At 40.3% G+C, this 24,722-nt stretch overlaps 1 protein-coding gene across 2 annotated transcripts in view; it reads right to left on the reverse strand.

The window, feature by feature from the left end:
* znf276 (zinc finger protein 276) overlaps positions 1-24,722 on the reverse strand; it is a 45,686-nt gene that overhangs the window by 19,333 nt on the left and 1,631 nt on the right. For both annotated transcript variants that reach the window (XR_011596365.1, XM_070898147.1), the window contains exons 2-6: positions 13,572-13,890; positions 11,172-11,245; positions 7,598-8,152; positions 3,203-3,287; positions 2,263-2,343 (exon numbers count right to left, since the gene is read on the reverse strand). Coding sequence is in view for 1 of the 2 variants with exons in the window: in XM_070898147.1 (XP_070754248.1) it covers positions 2,263-2,343; positions 3,203-3,287; positions 7,598-8,152; positions 11,172-11,245; positions 13,572-13,890 (1,114 nt within the window). In the remaining variant the exon portion in view is untranslated. The remainder of the gene's footprint in view (positions 1-2,262; positions 2,344-3,202; positions 3,288-7,597; positions 8,153-11,171; positions 11,246-13,571; positions 13,891-24,722) is intronic.

A 24,722-nucleotide genomic window follows, 5' to 3' on the forward strand; every position in this document is an offset into this window, starting at 1 on the left:
AATAGAGAATTCAGAAGAAACTTCTTTACCCAGAGAGTGGTGAGAATCTGGAACTAGTCATCACATGGAGTAGTTGAAGCAAATAGTATAGATCATTTAAGGGGGGGGGGGGGGGGGGGGAATAGTATAGATGCATTTAAGGGACGGTTAAGACAAGCATATGTGGAGAAGGGAATAGAGGGTTATGCTGACAGTTAGATGAAGAAAGACGGGAGGAGGCTCGAATGGATCATAAACACCGGCATGGGCTTGTTGGGCCGAATGGCCTGTTTCTCTGCCATATATCCAATGTAAGAACCATTATGGAATGCAAGGACAGCTGAATTTAGAGAATTATACTGTAATGATCCAGCAAATAAATGAGAAATACAGCTCTTTTAAGACTAGCCAAATAAAATAGATGGTTAAAATGATGCCATGTCAATACTTTGGGAATATTGAGTGATTGTTTACATAAGAACATAAGAAATAGGAACAGGAGTAGGCCATATGGCCCCTCGAGCCTGCGCCGCCATTCAATAAGATCATGGCTGATCTGATCATGGACTCAGCTCCACTTCCATAGAAACAGAGAAAATAGGTGCAGGAGTAGGCCATTCGGCCCTTCGAGCCTGCACCGCCATTCAATGAGTTCATGGCTGAACATGCAACTTCAGTACCCCATTCCTGCTTTCTCACCATACCCCTTGATCTCTGCCCACTCCCCATAACCCCTTATCGCTCAAGAAACTGTCTATTTCTGTCTTAAATTTATTCAATGTCCCAAGTTCCACAGCTTTCTGAGGCAGCAAATTCCACAGATTTACAAACCTCAGAGAAGAAATTCCTCCTCATCACTGTTTTAAATGGGCGGGCCCTTATTCTAAGATCATGCCCTCTAGTTCTAGTCTCCCCCTTCAGTGGAAACATCCTCTCTGCATCCACCTTGTCAAGCCCCCTCATAATCTTATACGTTTCAATAAGATCACCTCTCATTCTTCTGAACTCCAATGAGTAGAAGCCCACCTACTCAACCTTTCTTCATCAGTCAACCCCCTCATCCCCGGAATCAACCTCGTGAACCTTCTCTGAACTGCCTTCAGAGCAAGTATATCCTTTCGTAAATATGGAAACCAAAACTGCACGCAGTATTCCAGGTGTGGCCTCACCAATACCTTGTATAGCTGTAGCAAGACTTCCCTGCTTTTATACTCCACCCCCTTTGCAACAAAAGCCACGATATCATTGGCCTTCCTGATCACTTGCTGTATCTGCATACTATCCTTTTGTGTTTCATGCACAAGTACCCCCAGGTCCCGCTGTACTGCAGCACTTTGTAATCTTTCTCCATTTAAATAATAACTTGTTCTTTGAGTTTTTTTCTGCCAAATTGCAAATTACTAGGTATATCCAAGCATAACTACAATACAATAATCCATAGATAAATACTATCTCTCTCAGAGCTGCCTTGCTCAAATCAAAGCTACATTTTGTTCAAGTAAAAGCTAGATCCTCGTGAAGCTGATTAGGAAGGGGGAAGGTGCAGCGAGACCTGGGTGTCATGGTACATCAGTCATTGAAGGCTGGCATGCAGGTACAGCAGGCGGTTAAGAAAGCAAATGGCATGTTGGCCTTCATAGCGAGGGGATTTGAGTACAGGGGCAGGGAGGTGTTGCTACAGTTGTATAGGGCCTTAGTGAGGCCACACCTGGAGTATTGTGTACAGTTTTTCGTCTCCTAACTTGAGGAAGGACGTTCTTGCTATTGAGGGAGTGCAGCGAAGATTCACCAGACTGATTCCCGGGATGGTAGGACTGACCTATCAAGAAAGACTGGATCAACTGGGCTTGTATTCACTGGAGTTCAGAAGAATGAGAGGGGACCTCATAGAAACGTTTAAAATTCTGACGGGTTTGGACAGGTTGGATGCAGGAAGAATGTTCCCAATGTTGGGGAAGTCCAGAACCAGGGGTCACAGTCTAAGGATAAGGGGTAAGCCATTTAGGACCGAGATGAGGAGAAACTTCTTCACCCAGAGAGTGGTGAACCTGTGGAATTCTCTACCACAGAAAGTAGTTGAGGCCAATTCACTAAATATATTCAAAAGGGAGTTAGATGAAGTCCTTACTACTCGGGGGATCAAGGGGTATGGCGAGAAAGCAGGAATGGGGTACTGAAGTTTCATGTTCAGCCATGAACTCATTGAATGGCGGTGCAGGCTAGAAGGGCTGAATGGCCTGCTCCTGCACCTATTTTCTATGTTTCTATGTTTCTATGACTCACTTCTTCTCCCAGTATGGCTGAAAAGACTCATCTGAAGAGCCATTCTTAGGTTTTTCTTCCCCATCATCACTTGACAAATACCTACAAAACACAGAATTAGTAAATTTGTTACCATTAAAATAGCACAGTTGATAGGATAACAATGCAACATGCCCCATTCCCCTCCATGCTCCAGGCCTCATTTTCACATGCTGGTTCATCTGGTTGCCCAAATGAGAACCTGTCTATCAAAACAAGTTCAAATGGCAAGCAGCCTTAGCACTGGAACTTGTAAGCTTTTGATCATTGCTCAATTTGCTGGATCACAGAACAGGACAGCTCTAATTATCAAAATTACATGTGAGGGAAAGAAAATGGCTAGAATAAACAATGGGGAGGAGGACCAAGGAAGAGAACATCAAACAAGTTTTTTTTTTAAAAAGTGCAGCAGTTTGAAGTTTTCCCAAGTCAGAGAACAGGAACAGTACTATAAACAAAATGATGAGGGGATGAGGACATCAAATGGGACAAAAGGAAATTAAAGCATTTCAAATCAAACCACGGTTGAATTAAAGTATTAGGGAAATTAAGCACAATCATAGAACCTACCAGATTTTAAGCAACCATATAGAATTTGCTCCATTATGGTATTACTGATATACCATATTGGGCCTCTGTACTTGTATTCCAGTCCCATTTTTAGACTTTAATTGCCATAACACCGCAATTAATACTTAAATGCAAAACCTTGAATTAAAAAGCAGTTTATACATAATCATGTTAATTAAAAATTGTCTAGAATTCTAGCAATCTCAGCACACTAAATCACAATAGTTCTGATGCTGGTGCCCACTTTCCACAAATCACAAAGTTAAGTCTGGGGTCCTGCTTGAAATATTTCAATTAAGCATTGATCTGCCATAAATAGTAACATATAGAACTAACTGTAATGAAGCCCTACCTGTCGGAGAGATCACTGGATTCTAACCCTTCTGCAACATCATCCATTACGGAGCACGATGCTTTGTTGCAGCTAATTTGATCTACTGTGTGGGAAGTGAAAAAGAGAACATTCTTACAGCGACAGGCAGAGTAGTCAATGACCATAGAACAGTAATAAATCAGCACAAAATGTCTCGCCCGTTATGAATTTTGTTATGCAGCGACCATCATGCATTTAACAGGGTACAGGGTGACATCTTCGCCCTCATTTTTAATTACAGTTAAACATAGTATTACTTTCTCCACTTGTAATTTCTAGAATTCACGGTAGCTATCTTGAGGCCATGGATTCTATTCATAATGGAAGCAGGCAGGTGTCTTGGCGTACTTCTTCGGCCACAGCGTTCACTAAAACAAAGTACTGTAATTTCTGGTGACAGCAGTCCCTACTTGTACTTAAGAAACTGATTTCAAAACTAAAGATGTATATTCTCTCGGATACTTTCTTACAAGATTGGATGATTTGTAATGTCTTTCTCGACATGATTCAGTTCTACTTTTTTGGCATGGACGGGGACAACACTATATTTAAAAGCAAAACTTTCAATTCGTCAAACATCTGGTTACACTTCTGCATATTCTACCAATATAGCTTTATTCCCTTGAGTGGATCTCTTCACTTCTAAAGGGAAGCTTATCTTTGCAGATGTTGTTCAATATGCTGCAAATGTTTCACTAGCACCCAAAGAGAGAAGCTTTCAAGTAATTATACTCAATTAGTTTACACCGTACGTCATTCCAGGTCAATGTACCCTCTCCTAAATTTGTGTCACCTCTCCATTGACTTAAGTTTTTAAATAGGAGGAGAAATTAACAAAACCATGATCATTTTCACTCTAGGGTCAGTCTTTGAAAGTTTTGGGCTGCCCTTTTTCAAATGTAATCTTAATCCACTGTGCTCCCTTTATCTTTACATTGTTCTCCTAAAAAAAAAATTAGTCTGGCACAACCTGCTCTTTATAAATCCATATCGACTGTCCCGAATTAGGTCTCTCCTTTTAAGGGTTCACTAATTTTATCCTGTATCGTGGACCCTACAACCCCAATTTTATACAGTTCTACTAGTACTTATGTTCCTGGTACTCCCCAGGGTGATAACAGATCCAGTCATCCTAAAACAGAGTCTGTCTGAATTGTGCCATCAATAAAAACTCCTTTCTATGGCATTAATGGTATCCTTATTTAATGAGGCTCTAATAAGGTCAAAACTCACTGTACACAAGATGCATGCATTAAATATAACCGATATTGGACTTTTTCCAATGATATTTTGAAAAACACAAACCTCTCGTGTTATTCAGCTGTTCTGATATTCAGATTTATTTATATTCCAGTAGATTGAAAGAATGGTTCCTCAAATTATACTGTGAACTGAATCTTCACCTCTCTTAAAATAGGAAGTGATATTTCCAATTTAAAAAGAAATCTGCACATTTGCAACACTGCTGATTTCTTCTCACTAATACATAGCAAGAATAACACATCTGAAAAACAGCACCTCCCAGTGCAGCAGTCCCACTGTACTGCACGGAGGTGTTATTTAGATGATGTGCCCAAGCCTATGGAGTGGAGCTAGAATCCATGATCTTCTGACTTAAGGCAAGCATGCCACTACTGAGCCAAAGCTGATGAAAATCAGTTACACATACAGATCAGTTGTTCCAAATCGCACAACTCAAGCAGATTATGGTTTATGCTGAAGAAGTCAAGTTCCATTTTTATTGAAGAGAGATTTTTATTGGTATTTTGGGGATTCCATCCCCTCCACTTTTCTGTGAAAACCACAAACCAATGGCCTTGGTCACGGTGTCTGTTACAGAGCATTAAGAACAATCCAACTGTATAAACTGGGCTGAAGACAATCCATCAGTTCATTTACACGTCCTCACGAAACTCATCAGCATGCGTTCTCCCAGTGGCCTAGCCAACATTTATCCCTCAATCAACATCACTAAAACAGAGTATCTGGGCATATATCTCACGACTGTCTGTGGGACCTTGCTGTGCACAAATTCGCTGCACCTTTCTTTACATTCCCCACACAAAAGGTATTGCTGTATCTCACCAAATTAGTAGCTTGAAATAGAATGAATGTTTCTCTCAGTTTTTGAAACTATAACAAACATTCAATACTGACTGCAGAAATAAATAAAGATAGCCAGATCAATCTGTAAACAGACACATCTGCCCTCCCCCCCCGCCCGCCCCCACCACCACCACCACCACCCACGATGGTGCAGGGGTGCAATTAAAAAAATATATCAGGAAAGCAAAGAGAAAGCATGAAAGAATGTTGGCAAGTAAAATCAGGGAAAACCCAAAGGTGTTTTATAAATACATTAAGAGCAAGAGGATAACTAGAGAAAGAGTGAGACCTATTAGAGACCACAAAGGAAATGTGTGTGTGGAGACGGAGGATGCGGGTATGATTCTTAATGACTACTTTGCATCTGTTTTCACAAAAGAGAGGGGCGATGCAGACTTTACAATGAGGGAGGAGGAGTGTGAAATATTAGATGAGATAAACATAGAGAGAGAGGGGAAGTATTAAGGGGCTTAACAGCTTTGAAAGTGGATAAATCCCCTGGCCAGGATGAAATGTATCCCAGGCTGTTAAGAGAAGCAAATGAGAAAATAACATAGGCTCTGACCATCATTTTCCAGTCCTCTCTGGCTACTTGTGTGGTGCCAGAGGACTGGTAATGTTGTACTTTTGTTTAAAAATGGAGAAAGGAATAGACTGAGTAATTACAGGCCAGTCAGCCTAACCTCAGCGGTGGGAAAATTATTGGAAAAAATCCTGAGAGATAGGATAAATCTTCATTTGGAAAGACATGGATTAATCAAGGACAGTCAGCATGGATTTGTTAAGGGAAGGTTGAATCTGAGTAACTTGAATGAGAGGAGGTAACCAGGAGGGTTGATGAGGGCAGTGCTTATGATGTAGTGTATATGGATTTTAGCAAAGCTTTTGATAAGGCATGGCAGACTGGTCACAAAAGTAAAAGCCCATGGGATCCAAGATAAGTTGGATCCAAAATTGGCTCAGAGACAAGAAGCAAAGGGTAATGGTTGAGGAGTGTTTTTGTGACTGGAAGGCTGTATCCAGTGGAGTTCCACAGGGCTCAGTGCTGGGTCCCTTGCTTTTTGTGGTATGTATCAATGACTTGGACTTGAATGTTGGGGGTATCATTAAGAAGTTTGCAGATGACACTAAAATAGGCTGTGTGATTGATAATGAAGAAGAAAGCTGCAGGAAGATATCAATGTACTGATCAGGTGGGCGGAACAGTGGCAAATGGAATTCAATCCGGCTAAGTGTGAGTTAATGCATTTGGGGAGGTCTAACAAGGCAAGGGAATACACATTAAATGGTACGACACTGAAAAGTGTAGAGGAACAAAGGGGCCTTGGAGTGCAGGTCCACAGATCCCTAAAGGTAGCAGGCCAGGTAGATAAGGTGGTTAAGAAGGCATATGGAATACTTGCCTTTATTAGTAGAGGCATGCAATACAAGAGCAAGGAGATTATGCTTGAACTGTATAAAACACTGGTTAGGCCACAGTGTGCAGTTCTGGTCACCACATTACAGGAAAGATGTGATTGCACTGGAAAGGGTGCAGAGGAGATTTACAAGAATGTTGCCTGGATTGGAGAATTTTGGCTAAGAGAAAAGATTGGAGATGCTGGGTCTGTTTTCTTTGGAACAGAAGAGGCTGAAGGGAGACCTGATTGAGGTGTATAAAATTATGAAGGGCCTGGATGGAGTGAATAGGAAGGACCCGTTTCCCTTAGCAGAGGGGTCAACAACCAGGGGACGTAAATCTAAAGTTATTGGGGGGAGTTACCTAGAGAAGATATGAGGGGAAATTTCTTCGCCCAGAGAGTAGTGAGGGTCTGGAACTCACTGACTGAAAGGGTGGTAGAGGCAGAAACCTTCACCACATTTAAAAAATATTTGGATGTGCACTTAAAGTGCCGTAACCTACAGGGCAACGGACCAAGAGCTGGAAAGTGGTATTAGGCTGGATAGCTCTTGGTCGGCCGTCACGGACACGATGGGCCGAAATGGCCTCCTTCCGTGCTGTAAATTTCTATGATTCTATGACATCAAATGTAAGAAACTGACACACTGCAATCGAGTCCCTTAAGGTCTATCACCCCAGCATATCTGTTCCACTGCAATGAATGAGTAGAGTTCCACGGAGCTGCTACCAGTGACTTAGCTAGGAATTAATACTAATCTTTCCAGTACTCATTCCAATGTTCCTATAACCAAGATTACGAATATAATTTCAATTGTGTAATACAAAAGTTACAACCTCATAACTTAGCATTAAAACAAATTTCTTACCTTTTGCATTTAATACTCGAGTGGCATCCTGTAACTGAACCTTTTCCCAAGAGCACTCAGTACCATCAGGATCGGAGCGTATAAACATATCCTTGCTCAACGGACATTCTGAGTGGTGAACATCTACTGGTTGTGAAGCAACTCCACTGTATGCACAAGGCTGAGAGTCGGATGACCAAAGTGACACTGGGACTGAATGAAGCTTAGAGACAGAACCACCCTCCCCATTTTCAGTACCTGTTCCATTATGAGGTGATAAGGATAATGTGGTACCCACAATTTCCTCTTTCTTTGTGTCATTATTCTCACTGCGTAGGCATTGTCCCTCGTTCCGTACAATGCTGTGATTTGAATGTACGTCCAGGATGTAACTGTGTCCCTCCGGACAGCCCCATACAGCTCCAACTACTCCACGATACTCTGCAGATAAAACACTCTGGACGTTGGGTGGGGTCCCACAGTTGCTGCCATGATGGTGAGCCCAAGTGACCAAAATTTGCAGACATTGTGGGCTTGCACTTAGGACACTGTCATTTAACATCCGTTTAAAATCATCTAAAAATGAAGAAAAAAATTATTAAAACATCTGCACCACAATGCAATTAGAAACAGATTTCAAACAATGTAATTATTGTGGTACATTTGAATTAGAAATTCAAACTTTTTTGTAATATCTTAATAATTGTACAAAGAATGTAAAATGGTATTGCTCCTAATGATATCAATCGCCATGTAAGATGAAGATACCAGGAAATATTATGAGCAAATTCCAATTCATTCAGGTTTCATTTCTCAGGATATGTCAATTCTCCAGCTAATCAACCAGTGTTTATCACAGGAGTAAAGTCAGCAGACCTCTGTTGAGCAGGACCAAAATAGACTCAATTATAGATGCAATGCTCATAATATTTAGCACGCTCATTCAACCCGCCAAGAAAATTATTTCATCTTTGACTTTAAAACTGAATCAATTAATGGAATACGTTTGATAAAGAAGGTACTCTCTTGGCTAATATTTGTATGTTGACCTCAAAGGTGCTTGATCAATACAGAATAGCATTTTTAGATCAAAAATCAATTGGCAGACAGCACACCAAAACCTTGATTGCCAAATTAACTGTATAAGGGAACAAAACATCAAAATCCAATTTTTAGATTTTTGAAATAATCCTACACAATTGGTCAGTAAAATCTGTGCAGCGGGGAATTGTAATTTCTGTGCCTGCATCAAAGGTGCATAGCTAATCAGAGAAGTTTACAGCACAGAGTACTGTACGGAAGGAGACCATTTCGGCTCATTGTGTCCGTGCCGGCCAACAAGAGGCTATTCAGCTATCTAGCCTAATCCCACTTTCCAGCTCGAGGTCTGTAACCCTGCAGGTTACAGCAATTCAAGTGCACATCCAAGTACTGTTTAAATGTGGTGAGGGTTTCTGCCTCCACCACCCTTTCAGGCAGTGAGTTCCAGACCCCCACAACTCTCTGCGTGAAAGAATTTCCCCTCAAATCCCCTCTGAACCTTCTACCAATTACTTTAAATTTATGCCCTCTGGTTGTTGACCCCTCTGCTAAGGGGAATAGGTCCTTTCTATCCATTATATCTAGGCCTCTCATAATTTTATACACCTCAATGAGGTCTCCCCTCAGCCACTTCTGTTCCAAGGAAAACAAACCCAGCCTATCCAATCTGTCCTCATAGCTAAGGTTCTTTGCTCCCGGCAACATCTTCATAAATCTCCCCTGTACCCTCGCCAGTGTAATCACGTCCTTCCTGTAATGTGGTGACCAGAACTGCACGCAATACTCCAGCTGTGGCCTAACCAGTATTTTATACAGTTCAAGCATTACCCCCCTGCTCTTATATTTTATGCCTTGGCTAATAAAGGCAGTAACTGCTGCAATAGTCTGACAGTTCATGCAGTATTATCCATGTATACTTAAGCTTTGTAGAAGAGGCTTCGGTGATAGCAGATCGATTTTGGCAATGTGTATAAACTCATTCCAGTGACCCTGGTAGGAGGTAATTGCTTAAATTATTTTTCTCAGGGAGCCTGGCACTTTTCCTCACAAGGTGCATCCTTTTTGCACATTGAACAATTGGTGAAACAGGTCACCGACCTGAAATGTTAATTCTGTTTCTCTCTTCAGAGAAGCTGCCTGACCTGCTGAGTGTTTCCAGCATTTTCTGTTTTTATTTCAGATCTCCAGCATCTGCAGAATGCTTTTGCTTGGAGATTCTGCCCTAGGTTATGTAAACAAAGATTACACACAGTTCCAAGCTTACCGTGGGTAGGGGTGGCGGTTGGAACAGAAGAGGATAAGATTAAAAATGACAGGAAATTATTTATGTTTGCTAAAAGCCTGATAAAATTAGCTGTGCGGATGTATAAAACAATGTCAATTAGAAAAACAAAAAAACTCCCTAACACCACTTAAATTACTGAAATTATGTTAACATTCATGAAAAGCTGGTCAGAACCATAGCATACATCCTCTGCTTTTTGGAGTATGTTTTTTTTTGGGGAGGAGAGTGCAGATGAAAGAGCGGTGGAGGAAAAGATGACTAAAATTCTTAAGAAATACTCAACATACTTAAGACTTTTCATCAAAAGTATTGTTTGCCGATTCATTGTGCCAAATCTACAAACAATTTTACTTATCTAGAAAAACATTTTTCCCAAGGTGGATACAGACAGAATCTAAAAATAACATTTTCTCTATCATTTCGATAGAATAGATAAAAAGAGATTCTATTTCCTTTGGTGGCAAAATCCATAACAAAATTACATTTTTAAAATTAGAGCCAGGCTATTCAGGGGTGAAGTCGGGAAACAGTTCTTCACAAAAATAGTAGAAATGTGGAACTCTCTCCTCTAAAAGGCTGTGAATGCTGGGTGAATTGACACTTTCAAGACTGAGATCGATAGATTTTTGTTAGGTAGGGGTGTCAAGGGATAATGGTCAAAGGTGGGTAAATGAGGTCAAGGTACAGATTAGGTATGATCTAATTGAATAGCCTACTCCTGTTCTCATGTTCATAGACGCGACTATTCCAATGTTCCCCTGGCGGACCTCCCATCTTGCACCCTCCATAAACTTGAGCTCATCCAAAACTCTGGTGCCCGTATCCTAACTCACACCAACTTTTGGGCACCACTATGTTCACTGACTTACATTGGCTCCCGGTCCACCAACACCATGAGTTTAAAATTCTTATCCTCGTTTTAAATCCCTCCATGGCATTGCCCTTCCCTATCTCTGGAACCTTCTGAGAACTCTGCTTTCCTCCAACACTGGCCTCTTGTGCATCCCCCACTTTGCCCCACCATTGGCAGCTGTGCATTGAGCCATCTAGGCTCCAAGCTCTGGAATTCCCTCACTACGCCTCTCCTCCTTTAAGACGTTTCTTAAAGCCTAACTCTGGCTCGGTGTCAATTTTTGACTGATTACGCTCCTGTGATGCTCTACTATATTAAAGGTGCTAAATAAATGCAAGTTGTTGTTGTTGTTCACACAAGTACAACAGTTCTATGCACAGTAAATTGAAGCAGAGCTGATAGTGTGGTTCACTTACCAGAGATAGAATTGTCTAATGGAGATTGTGAAAGTGATTGTATAGATGATGATGATTCGGTTGCTGCAACACATCTACAACAATAAAATAAAAAAGAATAAAAGCATTATAACCAACTGAGATTGAAAATAAAAGACACTACTCCTGTAAAACAAAAAGATATGGAACAGCTAGCTTGGAGAATGGGAAGATCTGTTTACGTCATAGATGGACTTTCCTATAGCACTCTGCCGTATTTTGGAGCAGGATTGCCATGGCAAACTCCAGTTCAATCTGCAATTCAAGTAGATTTTTGCATTTGTACAGCCAGAAAACTGTTGGAAGAGACCTGAATACAAAATGTGTATGCTGAGCTGTAATGTTTACATTCACGGTTACAAGAAAAAACGGGCTGCTTTCTCATGGCCTCAACTAGCTAATACAACTTTTCATCTATCCATGTCTGTAATTTAATTATATCTGAACAACTTGCATTTACATAGTGCCTTAAACATTGAAAACATCCCAAGGTGCTTCACAGAAAGGAAAACAAAACCATGGTTGAAAAAAAAATAGCTGAAAAAGGTTTTGAAGACTGAGGGTGAAGCAGCAGGTGCCTCTTCCGACTGCTGGTGAAGTGGATGGACTGGGGGAGGATGGTGAAACAGGAAAAAGGAGGAAAGAATGCACAGGAGGCCAAAGTGGTAAGACCGAAAGGCCTCGAGAAAGTTGCAGGCAAAGCCACAAAGGATTTTGTAAATGAGGATGAGGATTTTGAATTTGATGCATTGGGGATCAGGGAGCCAATTAAAGTGAGCAATGACAAGAATGATGGACAGGCTGAACACGATCACAAGATCATGATAATTCGGATGAGGAAGGACATTTGTCCATTTTAATTTATCCATTCTAAGAGATCCTAAAATCGAACTGCTCAAACCGAGGCCCCATCCACTCTTGTGTGTCGAAGTTCCATTGGCACTATTCAAAGGAGAAAAGGGGTGTTCGACCAGTGTCCAGGCCAACCTTTGTCCCTCAACCAACACCATTAAAACAAATTATTTGGGCATTTATTTCACAGCTGTTTGAGTGACCGTTCAAATTGGCTGCTGAGTCTCCCTACACTGGAACAGTGACTACACTTCAAAAGTACTTCATTTGCTATGAAATGCTTTGGGACATTCCGAGGTTATGAAAGGCGCCACGAGAACTCTCTCTCTCTCTTCAAAAATAGTGTAATGGAATCTTTCATATTTCCGTTTGAGGGGGCAGACAGGACTTCGGTTTAACCTCTAATCCAAAAGACGGTACCTACACTAGTGCAGTATTCCCTCAGCAGTACACTGAAGTCTCAACTTAGAATGTGCTCACATCTCTGAAGCCGCAGCCTTTTGGCTGAAAGGTCACTGAGCCAAGGCTGACATAAATTAGAAACAGCAATGGTCCCATCACCAATCCTTGGTGCAACCCCACTCTAACATAGTTCTTTCAACATACTTGTTTTTTCCTATCATTTAGGACATTTCTTATTCATTGCAAGGGTTTATCCTTTTCGGTACAGAACTTTAACTAATGTCTTTTAGAAGTTTAAGTACACCATGCCACAAGGCTTTCCACAATCCACTTATGTTGCCACTTCCTCTAAGAAATGGAGGAGGTTAGTCAGGTGGGATCTTCCCTTCTGAATCTACAACAACCTGAATTTATATAGCACCTTTAAACGTCCCAAGGCCCTTCACAGGAGCGTTATCAAACAAAGTTTGACACCAAGCCACATAGGGGATATTAGGGCAGACTTAGCCAAAGAGATACATTTTAAGGAGCGTTTTAAAAGGAGGAAAGAGAGGCGGAGAGGTTTAGAGAGGAAATTCCAGAGCTTAGTGCCTATGCAGCGAAAAGTACGGCCACCAATGGAGGAGTAATTAAAATCGTTGATGCGCAAAAGGCAGAATTGGAGGAGCACATATATTTTGGAGGATTGTAGCGCTGGAGGAGGTTACAGAGATAGTAAAATTAGGCCATCGAGAGATTTGAAAACAAGGATGAGAATTTTAAAATTGAGGCGTTGCTTAATCTAACCAAAAGAAATAATGCAAAGGAGGGCCCAAACTTTTGTGTTCCAAACGCATCTTGTGTTGATACGAGGACGGCAACATTAGAGTTTGAGCTTTGCAAAAGACCTCCAAGATGTTGCCCAATACCAAAGCTAGTCAGAGAGATTGTTGCCACCACAAATCAACAGCCAACTGATAACAAAAATGGGCTAGAGTTGCTAAGTAATATTTCTGGATAATTCTAATTTTCTTTTTTTTGAGTACAACAGGTACTCAGGTTTATTACATTTATAATAAACAATGTACATTTAGTAACATTAGACAGTAGAATACAGTAATCTTTCAATCAATAAATGATTTGAAGTACCTGCCAACCTCTTGTCCACGCTGTGCAGAAGCTACTGGTGAAGTATTCACTCTTTGAATGAAGGTTCTCAAGATACTCCGACATTTATAAAATTGAGCATGACAGTTCCTACAGATATATTGCGGCAAAGTGGGATCCTGCCCAACCACAACACCAACTAACTTCTGAAAATCAGCACAGAAAGTCTGTTGTGCTCTGCGCTGCCTCTCTGGATTCGCCTCAACCAGAGGAACTTTTGCAAAAACATTACGTAGACTCCTGGAGGAAAACTTTCCATGGCAGAGACGGCAATAGCTGGTGGTCACAACAAGAGGTGTAGCTAATGAGAAATGGGAAACAAATATAAAAGTCAACTACTTTGCCAGTTAACATAGAATATGCTGAGAAACTAATATTCAAGTTTCTTCTATGCATTTCACTTGTCACTACATTCAAGATTTTAAAAAATCAAACTTTTGTGAAATTTAACGTGTGCAGCCATTCAATTGTTACTCCAAGGAAAACTCAGTAAGTTTGTGAGCTGTTTTAAAAAAGCACGTGATTTAATTATGAAAATTTAGTATTTAGAAATAAAATGAGGACAATCGATCTTGCTGGTGCAGCATGATTGGACACTGGCACAGCGCACCAAGAGTGGTTGGATAAAGGGCCTTAACTGATTCCCACAGGTTCCTAAGTGTATCAAAATGGAAAGCTCTTCCACCTAGAGAAGGAATGAAAAATATCATGAGATACGTGTAATTCTCAGTGTCTAGTTATAGATCAGTAGTACCAAAGGCCAACGGAGAGAAGGGGAAATTAAATATAAATGTGTTTATGGATCATCTCGTTTGATTCCTGAGATGAAGGGGATGTCTTATGAAGAAAGGTTGAGCAGGTTGGGCCTATACTCATTGGAGTTTAGAAGAATGAGAGGTCATCTTATTGAAACATACAAGATTCTGAGGGGCTTGATAGGGTGGATTCAGAGAGGATGTTTCCCCTGGTGGGGGAATCTAGAACTAGGGAGCATGGTTTCAGAATAAGGGGTCACCCATTTAAAACAGAGATGAGGAGGAATTTCTTCTCTCAGAGGGTCGTGAATCTTTGGAATTCTGTACCCCAGAGAGCTGTGGAGGCTGGGTCATTGAACATATTTAAGGTGGAGATAGACAGATTTTTGAAGGGTCACGGGGAGCGGACAGGGAAGTGGAGTTGAGACCAAGATCAGATCAGCCATGATCTTACTGAATGGCAGAGTCGGCTCGAGGGGCCAAATGGTCTACTCCTGCTCCTATTTCTTATGTTCTTATATACCTGTCCATACTGATCAGATGGATAAGCAAGTTGATTGAGAGGAAGTGCTTGTACTGAACCTATGCAACCATCTTAATATTTACAATTTTGTATGATTGTACAGAAGAGGTTTGATTAATGATGAAGAGAATGTTGTAGTTTATAAAACACTAACTGCTTGGCAATGATTTTCAGAGCTCATTATTTTATAATGAATAATCCTGAACTAAGATTTAAAGAACATGAAGCTGTCCATGCAGCTTTCATAAGTCAGGGTCTACATTTTACACAGTCTTGAACGATTTACTTACTGTCTAAATTTTCCGAAGTGTTTTGTTGATCTCTTCTACTTCAGATTCAGCATTAGCATTGGAAAGAAAGCACTTTCAAAGATATTATAATACAAGCATATCTTGAAAATTAGAATTCTAGGTGATAAAAGTTTAGTTTAGTTTAAACTAAAGTTTGCTTTTTTCCAAGTGATTTTTTTGAGATTCTTTGGCTTTATGTATAATATGCAGTACCATACTTCACTTACATAAGGTAATATATTCTCAGCAGTATGGCGCATGAATATAAATATTTAATGTACATAAATTGGAAAAACTGAGCAACACTCAAAAGATTATTGAAATCATTCTAAAAGCAGTCAACATACGAGAAAGGATATGCAAGACATACAAAAGTCAGTGGAAATGAAAAACCTGTCAGGTAGCAAATTTCATTATAGAGTGCATAACTTAAGGGAACTGCAGTGTCATGTGATGAACACATTTTGGAAAACAGTATTTCAACTCAATCATGTTTGCAATCCCAATGAAACAAACTAAATCTGTTTAGTTTACACATAAGGGCATTTTAAATCAATCACTGATTCCAGCAGACCCAGAATTTTATGCTATTTCTCCAAAGTCAATCTCAACATCAAATTCCAGGGTGGGTTTCACTAACTTAATTCTGTGTCTGTGAAAAGAGAGAGAGTGTTCAGTCTTCAAGCTTGTTGAAACAATGTACAGCAAAGACACCACGATGATAATCTGAATTAGGCCTGGAAATTAGTTAACAGTACGAGAATAAAGGAAGAAGCCATATTTCCTTTTGGATGTTAAGTGTATATTCTAAATGAAACATTATTTCACTTTTTTCAAATATTATTTAATAAACATACTCCTGAAATACTCTGCCACTGCACCATAAACTTGAACTTGCTGAAAAGCGCTGCATTTATTGTGCCGAAAATACCGTCCGCACCGGGTCCATACGAAGTGCGCACGGACCCAACGAGGCCTTGCAAAAGCTGGTTTTCAGCGTGCGATGCGCATGTGTCGAAAACTGGCTTTTCCAATCGGTTAAGATTTCTCTTGACAGATTCTCTGCATCTCCGGGAGAAGGACATCCGCGCGGGAGAGATTGGGCTATTTGCCCAACTCATGTCCAGCGACTGTCCTTCAAACTTTTACGCCTGGTAAAAGCAGGCCTATAGCTTACTTTTGCCAGCGTAAAGAGTTTTAAAACATATAAAACTTAAATTTAACCATACATTTTTATGTTAAAAATCCTGTCCATTAAGGTAAGTTTATTTTAAACCCTATTAAAACACAAAACACATTTAAGAAAAATTCCAAAATATTATTTTTTTTCTAACTTTAATTTCAATTAATTTTAAATATGGGAGATTTAAAAAAATTTATTACAACGTTGTGTTTTTTGTTTTAGGGGGCTATTCTCATTGATAGTAAAGGGAACTCGTAAAAACGGATGTTCCCATTTTTATCAATGACACGCGGTAAAATAATGGAACTAAAAGTGAGACAAATCCCCTGGACCTAATGGCTTACATCCTAGGGTCTTAAAAGAAGTGGCTGCAGAGATAGTGGATGCATTGGTTATAATCTACCAAAATTCCCTGGATTCTGGGGCGGTCCCAGCGGATTGGAAAACTGCAAATGTAATGCCCCTATTTAAAAAAGGAGACAGACAAAAAGCAGGAAACTATAGACCAGTTAGCCGAACATCTGTCGTTGGGAAAATGCTGGAGTCCATTAATAAGGAAGCAGGACATTTGGAAAAGCATGATTCAATCAAGGAGAGTCAGCATGGTTTTATGAAAGGGAAATCATGTTTGACAAATTTGCTGGAGTTCTTTGATGATGTAACGAGCAGGGTGGATAAGGGGGAACCAGTGGATGTGGTGTATTTGGATTTCCAGAAGGCATTCGATAAGGTGCCACATAAAAGGTTACTGCACAGGATATAAAAGTTCACAGGGTTGGGGGTAATATATTAGCATGGATAGAGGATTGGCTAACTAACAGAAAACAGAGAATTGGAATAAATGGGTTATTTTCCAGTTGGCAAACAATGACAAGTGGGGTGCCACAGGGATCGGTGCTGGGGCCTCAGCTATTTACAATCTATATTAATGACTTGAAATGAAGGGGCCGAGTGTAATGTAGCCAACTTTGCTGATGATAGAAAGATGGGTGGGAAAGCAAATTGTGAGGACACAAAAAATCTGCAAAGGGACAGACAGGCTAAGTGAGTAGATAAAAAAATGACAGATGGAGTATAATGTGGGAAAATATGAGGTTATTCACTTTGGCAGAAATAATAGAAAAGCAAATTATAATTTAAATGGAGAAAAATTGCAAAGTGCTTCAGTACAGAGGGACCTGAGGGTCCTAGTGCATGAAACACAAAAAGTTAGTATGCAGGTACAGCAAGTAATCAGGAAGGCAAATGGAATGTTGGCCTTTATTGCAAGGGGGATGAGTATAAAAGCAGAGAAGTCCTGCTACAACTGTACAGGGTATTGGTGAGGCCACACTTAGAGTACTGTGTACAATTTTGGTCTCCGTATTTAAGGAAGGATATACTTGCATTGGAGGCTGTTCAGAGAAGGTTCACTAGGTTGATTCCGGAGATGAGGGGGTTAACTTATGAGGATAGGTTGAGCCTATACACATTGGAGTTCAAAAGAATGAGAGGTGATCTTATTGAAACTTATAAGATAACGAGGGGCTCAACAAGGTGGATGCAGAGAGGATATTTCCACTCATAGGAGAAACTAAAACTAGGGGACATAGTCTCAGAATAAGGGGCTGCCCATTTAAAATTGAAATGAGGAGAAATTTCTTCTCTCTGAGGGTTGTAAATCTTTGGAATTCTCTGCCCCAGAAAGCTGTGGAGCTGGGTCATTGAATATATTTAAGGTGGAGATAGACAGATTTTTGAGTGATAAGGGAGTAAAAGGTTATGGGGAGCGGGCAGGGAAGTGGAGCGGAGTCCTTGATCAGATCAGCCATGATCTTATTGAATAGCGGAGCAGGCTCGAGGGGCCAAATGGCCTACTCCTGCTCCTATTTCTTATGTAATACTAGCTAGTGATTGGTGATCCAGGCCCACGTGACTCCAGCACCTTCATACGCATGGGGAAGTCATCTCCCCGTATGCTGCGCATCGAATGATGGCCTCAGACCGGAATCGAAGGCGCCTCCGTGACCACCAGGTACTTTCGCAAAAACTTTTCGGGTCGGAGGCATTCATCCGAAGGAAGCCTCTGACCTGAATTTTCGCCCCATTATGTCCCACTTGTCCATTAGCATTGTCCTAACTAATAATGTACACTGTTTCCTGGTCCTCCAACATATTGCCCCAGATTTTGCGGTAAGAATAACGGTATTAAGGAGTAAATCAGACAGCAACCTCCGGCGACCACACATGCGCAGTTAAACACAGATATCAGGAAGTTGCTGTCCGAGTCGCCCCGCTCCTCCAGAAGCTGCACTATAACAGTATCTCGCCAAGAGACTCAGCATTGAATACATGCAACGGCGTGAAGTTGGGTACGTGCGCGATAGATATCCACTAAACACGCCATAAAAAGTTAGGGCTTGTCCATTTCAGTGGAAGTACATTTTTAACGGCGTAGAGTCTTATTCCTTCAGATTATAATTATTGTTGGATATTTAAAAAAAATTTAAATAATATTTTTTCAACTTTTTCTGTCTCCTTTATCTCTCTCACCCTCTCTCTCCTCCTTTCCTCTTTATTTTCCTTAAACCTATTTGTGAATCTGGGATCACTATGCAGGGGAAAGCAACAGAAACAACTTGTGAGTGTCCTCCTCACACAAGAGGATATCTCAGAATGCAGATTACAGGGAGACAGATGAACATTGAGCATGGAATAAGGAATGTCGGGTGTAGACGGAAGACACAATTGAAGAGGTAGATTTTTTTTAGTCAGTCTCATGGGACCATAAATCCAATTAAATATATTTACTGTTTACTCCTGTGGTTTTCAAACTTTTCTGTATCGGGGCCCTTGCAAAAAGGGACATATTCTCAGAGAACTCATCCTGACTTGTGATAGATTGATTTTGCTTTGGGTACCTGACGTCAGTTTTTTGTTACACAAATGTTGTGGAAAGAAGTGCAGAATGCAGAAATGATGATGATTTCACAGACCCTTTAAGATTCTCTCACAGACTGCGATGGTCCAGCAAGGAACTTCAGTTTGGAAACCTATATAGTGTGACATACAGCCATTACCCAGCTAGAGCAAAGTCAAGATTGGTTAGAGTCTTTAACCTTTTCAGCAGCAATCTATATTTAGGTTTATGCATTTAGCATTCTGGATAGTATTAGATTCCATTTATATATTTATATATCTCAGTACCAATTAACAGTCAATCATCAGACAGAAGTGTTTTGGTTGGTGGAATTTTTAAACTACTCGACCCTAAATGTTCACGGGCGTTTCTCCGTATCTCCTGCTGTAATTTTGGTGGAACCCTTGGAGACACGGCGACAACTCCTGCTGAAATTCAGGGACCTTTAATTTTCAAATATGTTATTGTATTATTGTTTTAAACTACAATAGACACAATATCAAGAATGTTATTGTAAGATAGCTATTTATTTGTTAATGAAACATGGTCAACCAGCTGAGAAATTCTGCAAGTATGTGCAGTACCTGGAACATTCAGGAACACTCTGTACTGGAACACCATTATCCTCAACTCCGAGGGAAAACACATCATGTAGCAGACACAAGCTGCCTGTCCAAATGTTCCAAGTACACCAAAAGTACATTTCAGATTTATTGTGGCATACAAGATGATGTGATATTATTTGTCTATTAATGGCAAACCAAAGTGAATGTCTTGCAAGGCATGTTATTCAAGTAACATTAGTGACAGGTCAAATGGAAGATCCATTAAACGCTTATAAATGGGCTAAAAAGTTAGAAAAGAATGTGATTCTAAACAGAGGGGAAAAAAGCACTTTTCACTTAAAATATTTCCCCCACCCAAATATAGGGCTTGTTACAACAAAAGAAAAATCAGAAAGTATCTGCAAAAGGGGAGAAATTCCAGATATTTCAAGTCAATAAACACTGTGCTGGAATCTTACTTTACTGTATTGGATCTCTTCATCAGAAAAGAACTGCTCAGGTAGTTTGTTTAGTCAGTGGCTGGATTGAGATCGAATAGGTATTGTCATCCAGGACTCCATTTCACTAAACAAAATGAGAGCTGGCGACAGACCCACCATGTGTACCAGAAAAGCCACTCTCACAGTGGGGAGACTCGACTTGGTTGATCAACAGCATGATCTTTCTCAATTGAAAAATGTGAAATTTCTTTGCTTGGTTAACAGAAATTGTGAACAATCTTGGACACAATACTCTTCCCATTCTTTTCAGGAGAAGGGATTTCAATTATTAGGTGCTAAGATTAATGTTTACAAACTTTAGTGAACAAATTCTGCAAAAATTGTTGCATTTAATAAACATTAAAATAAATTATTATAGGAAATAAAAGCTGCAAAATCTAGTTATTTGTTGGTGGAATTGTGTCTACAAGAGGATGCCAAACATTCCACAAGGTCAGATTTCTGTCGACATCATTGCATTTTTGAATTTTCCCCCAAGGTGGATGACCTCACACTTTCCCACATTGTATTCCATCTGCCAAACCTTAGCCCATTCGCTTAACCTATCCAAATCTCTTTGCAGCCTCTCTGTATCCTCTACACAACCCGCTTTCCCACTAATCTTAAGTGTCATCTGCAAATTTTGTTACACTACACTCTGTCCCCTCTTCCAGGTCATCTATGTATATTGTAAACAGTTGTGGTCCCAGCACCGATCCCTGTGGCACACCACTAACCACCGACTTCCAACCCGAAAAGGACCCATTTATCCCGACTCCCTGCTTTCTGTTCGCCAGCCAATTCTCTATCCATGCTAATACATTTCTTCTGACTCCGCGTACCTCTATCTTCTGCAGTAACCTTTTGTGTGGCACCTTATCGAATGCCTTTTGGAAATCTAAATACACCACATCCGTCGGTACACCTCTATCCACCATGCTCGTTATATCCTCAAAGAATTCCAGTAAATTAGTTAAACATGATTTCCCCTTCATGAATCCATGCTGCGTCTGCTTGATTGCACTATTTCTATCTAAATGTCCCGCTATTTCTTCCTTAATGATAGTTTCAAGCATTTTCCCCACTGCAGATGTTAAACTAACCGGCCTATAGTTACCTGCCTTTTGTCTGCCCCCTTTTTTAAACAGGCCCCTCGAGCCTGCTCCGCCATTTAATAAGATCATGGCTGATCTGATCATGGACTCAGCTCCACTTCCCTGCCCGCTTCCCATAACCCTTTATTCTCTTATCTCTCAAAGATTTGTCTATCTCCGCCTTAAATATATTCAATGACCCAGCCTCCACAGCTCTCTGGGGCATAGAATTCCAGAGAATTACAACCCTTAGAGAAGAAATTCCTTTTCATCTCAGTTTTAAATGGGTGGCCCCTTATTCTGAGACTGTGCCCCCTAGTTTTAGTTTCTCCTATGAGTGGAAATATCTTCCCTGCATCCAACTTGTCAAGCTCCCTCATTATCTTATATGTTTCGATAAGATCACCTCTCGTTCTTCTGAACTCCAATGAGTATAGGCCAAATTTACTCAACCTATCTTCAAAAGTCAACCCCCTCATCTCCAGAATCAGCCTAGTGAGCCTTCTCTGAACAGCCTCCAATGCAAGTATATCCTTCCTTAAATACGGAGACCAAAACTGTACACAGTACTCTAGGTGTGGCCTCACCAATACCCTGTACAGTTGTAGCAGGACTTCCCTGCTTTTATATTCTATCCGCCTTGCAATAAAGGCCAACATTCCATTTGCCTTCCTGATTACTTGCTGTACCTGCATACTAACTTTTTGTGTTTCACGCACAAGGACCCCCAGGTCCCTCTGTACTGCAGCACTTTGCAATTTTTCTCGAAGTAAATTATAATTTGCTTTTCTATTTTTACTGCCAAAGTGAATAACCTCATATTTACCCACATTATACTCCATCTGCCAAATTTTTGCCCACTCACTTAGCCTGTCTATAACCCTTTAAAGATTTTTTGTGTTCTCCTCACAATTTGCTTACCCACCCATCTTTGTATCATCAGCAAACTTGGTTACAGTACACTCGGTCCCTTCATCCAAGTCATTAATATAGATTGTAAGTAGTTGAGGCCCCAGCACTGATCCCTGAGGCATCCCACTAGTTACTGTTTGCCAACTGGAAAATGACCCATTTATTCCGACTCTCTGTTTTCTGTTAGTTAGCCAATCCTCTATACATGCTAATACATTACCCCCAACCCCGTGAACTTTTATCTTGTGCAGTAACCTTTTATGTGGCACTTTATCGACTGCTTTCTGGAAATCCAAATACACCACATCCACTGGTTCCCCCTTATCCACCCTGCTCGTTACATCCTCAAAGAAGTCCAGCAAATTTGTCAAACATGATTTCCCTTTCATAAAACCATGCTAACTCTGATTGAATTATGCTTTTCCAAATGTCCTGCTACTGCTTCCTTAATAATGGAAGCCAGCATTTTCCCAACGATAGATGTTAGGCTAACTGGTCAATAGGTTCCTGCTTTTTGTCTGCCTCTTTTTAAAAAAAAAAAATAGGGGCATTACATTTGCAGTTTTCCAATCCGCTGGGACCTCCCCAGAATCCAGGGAATTTTGGTAGATTACAACCAATGCATCTACTAACTCTGCAGCCACTTTTTTAAGACCCTAGGATGTAAGCCATCAGTTCCAGAGGACGTCCGCCTTTAGTCCCATTATTTTACCAAGTACTACTTCTTTAGTGATAGTGATTGTATTAAGTTCCTCCCTCCATATAGCCCCTTGATTATCCACTATTGGGATGTTTTTATTGTCTTCCACTGTGAAGACCGATACAACATTTTTGTTCAACGTCTCTACCATTTCCCTGTTCCCCATTATTAATTCCCCATTATTAATTCCCCAGTCTCATCCTCTAGGGGACCTACATTTACTTTAGCCACTCTTTTCCTTTTTATGTACCTGTAGAAACACTTACTATCTGTTTTTATAGTTTATTTTCATAATCTATCTTCCCTCTCCTGTGTCCTGGCCAATATTTATCCCTCAACACACATTCTTCTTTTAGTGCTAGTGGGAATGAGGTAGAGGCAATGGGAACAATGTTGTGGAGGTGGAAGATGGTGGCGGCTAGGGTCTAACACACAGTCCAGGATCAAACAGGACATGAAAGTTGTGTGGCATCAGGGTCAATCTGACTGAGATATCTCCACACGCACACACAGACAGTTACTAAGTGCAATGGCGACCAAATAATCTTTTCTAACGTATAATGCTGCTTTCAAAGAAGAACAGGACAGGGATATTTGAGGACAGAACATAAAAGGAAGCTTATTATGATACATTTTGGACAAGCTAACTCAAGGAGTTATGAAGGAATGCACAAAAACATTAAAGTAGCAGGACACATTTACATGAAAGAATGTGAAAGAAAAATCAAAGTTTTGAAAGGATATCCTTTTAAAGATGCAAAAGCAAATTTTCCCTGAAAGCAATAGAAAAATAAAAGATTAAAGCAGTTTGCAAAATGCTCAGAAATTAGATGCTAAGGAGAAACATAAGCAATACATAGCCACCAACACTAAACAACATTTGTCATAAGCATGTCATGGGTACAAAGGGATGCAGTGCCACTAAAAAATGACAATGGAAGAGGGTGACTGAGGACAAGGAGGTTGCTGAAATATTAAACCACTACTATGCAACCATGATCATAAAAGAATTGGGTGGAGAAATACCAAAAATGAAGATACAGTTTCGCAGTCAATGCAGGACAAAATCTTCAAAATCTCAAGGGAAAGTTGCACCAGAGTAAATAAGGCCTAGGACTCGGTAGTTTTTATACCAGGGTTAAGAAGAAATTGTGAATCTCAGCAATATTTCCTAGTGCTCAATGGACTCGGATCACATTCCGCAAGACTGGATAGTAACAATTTGTATTCCTATTATTCAATTTTTTTAATTAAATTTTTTTATTGGCAAATTATAGAGCATTACTTCGGGAAATTATTTTGACACTATGATAAAGGTTAATATAAAATGAGCAAGCGACAAGAGTTAATTGCAGAGAACTAGTATGTTTTTTTTGTAACGGCAGATTGTGTTTAATAAGTTATTGAATTTATTTGAGGAATTTAAGGATTTAGTGGATAGAAATGATACAGTGGATGTTGTATACCTGGATTTCAGAGATATTTGACACTGCCCCACATAACTGACTATTGTAGAAGGTTTGTGCCAGTGTGACAGTGTGTTGAACCTAGCAGACAGCAGTAAATTGTGTTGCATGGGGAGGTATCTGGTAAGCAGGCAGTTGTTAGTGGTGTGCCACAGGAGTCAGTGTTTAGAAGTGATTTGAGGAATGGAATCACGTCAGAGGTATCTAAAGTTACAGATGACTCCTAACTGGGAGCAGTGGCAAATAATGACGATCAATGTGCGCAA

The sequence above is a fragment of the Pristiophorus japonicus genome, chromosome 13, assembly GCF_044704955.1.
Source record: "Pristiophorus japonicus isolate sPriJap1 chromosome 13, sPriJap1.hap1, whole genome shotgun sequence".
NCBI lineage: Eukaryota > Metazoa > Chordata > Chondrichthyes > Pristiophoridae > Pristiophorus > Pristiophorus japonicus.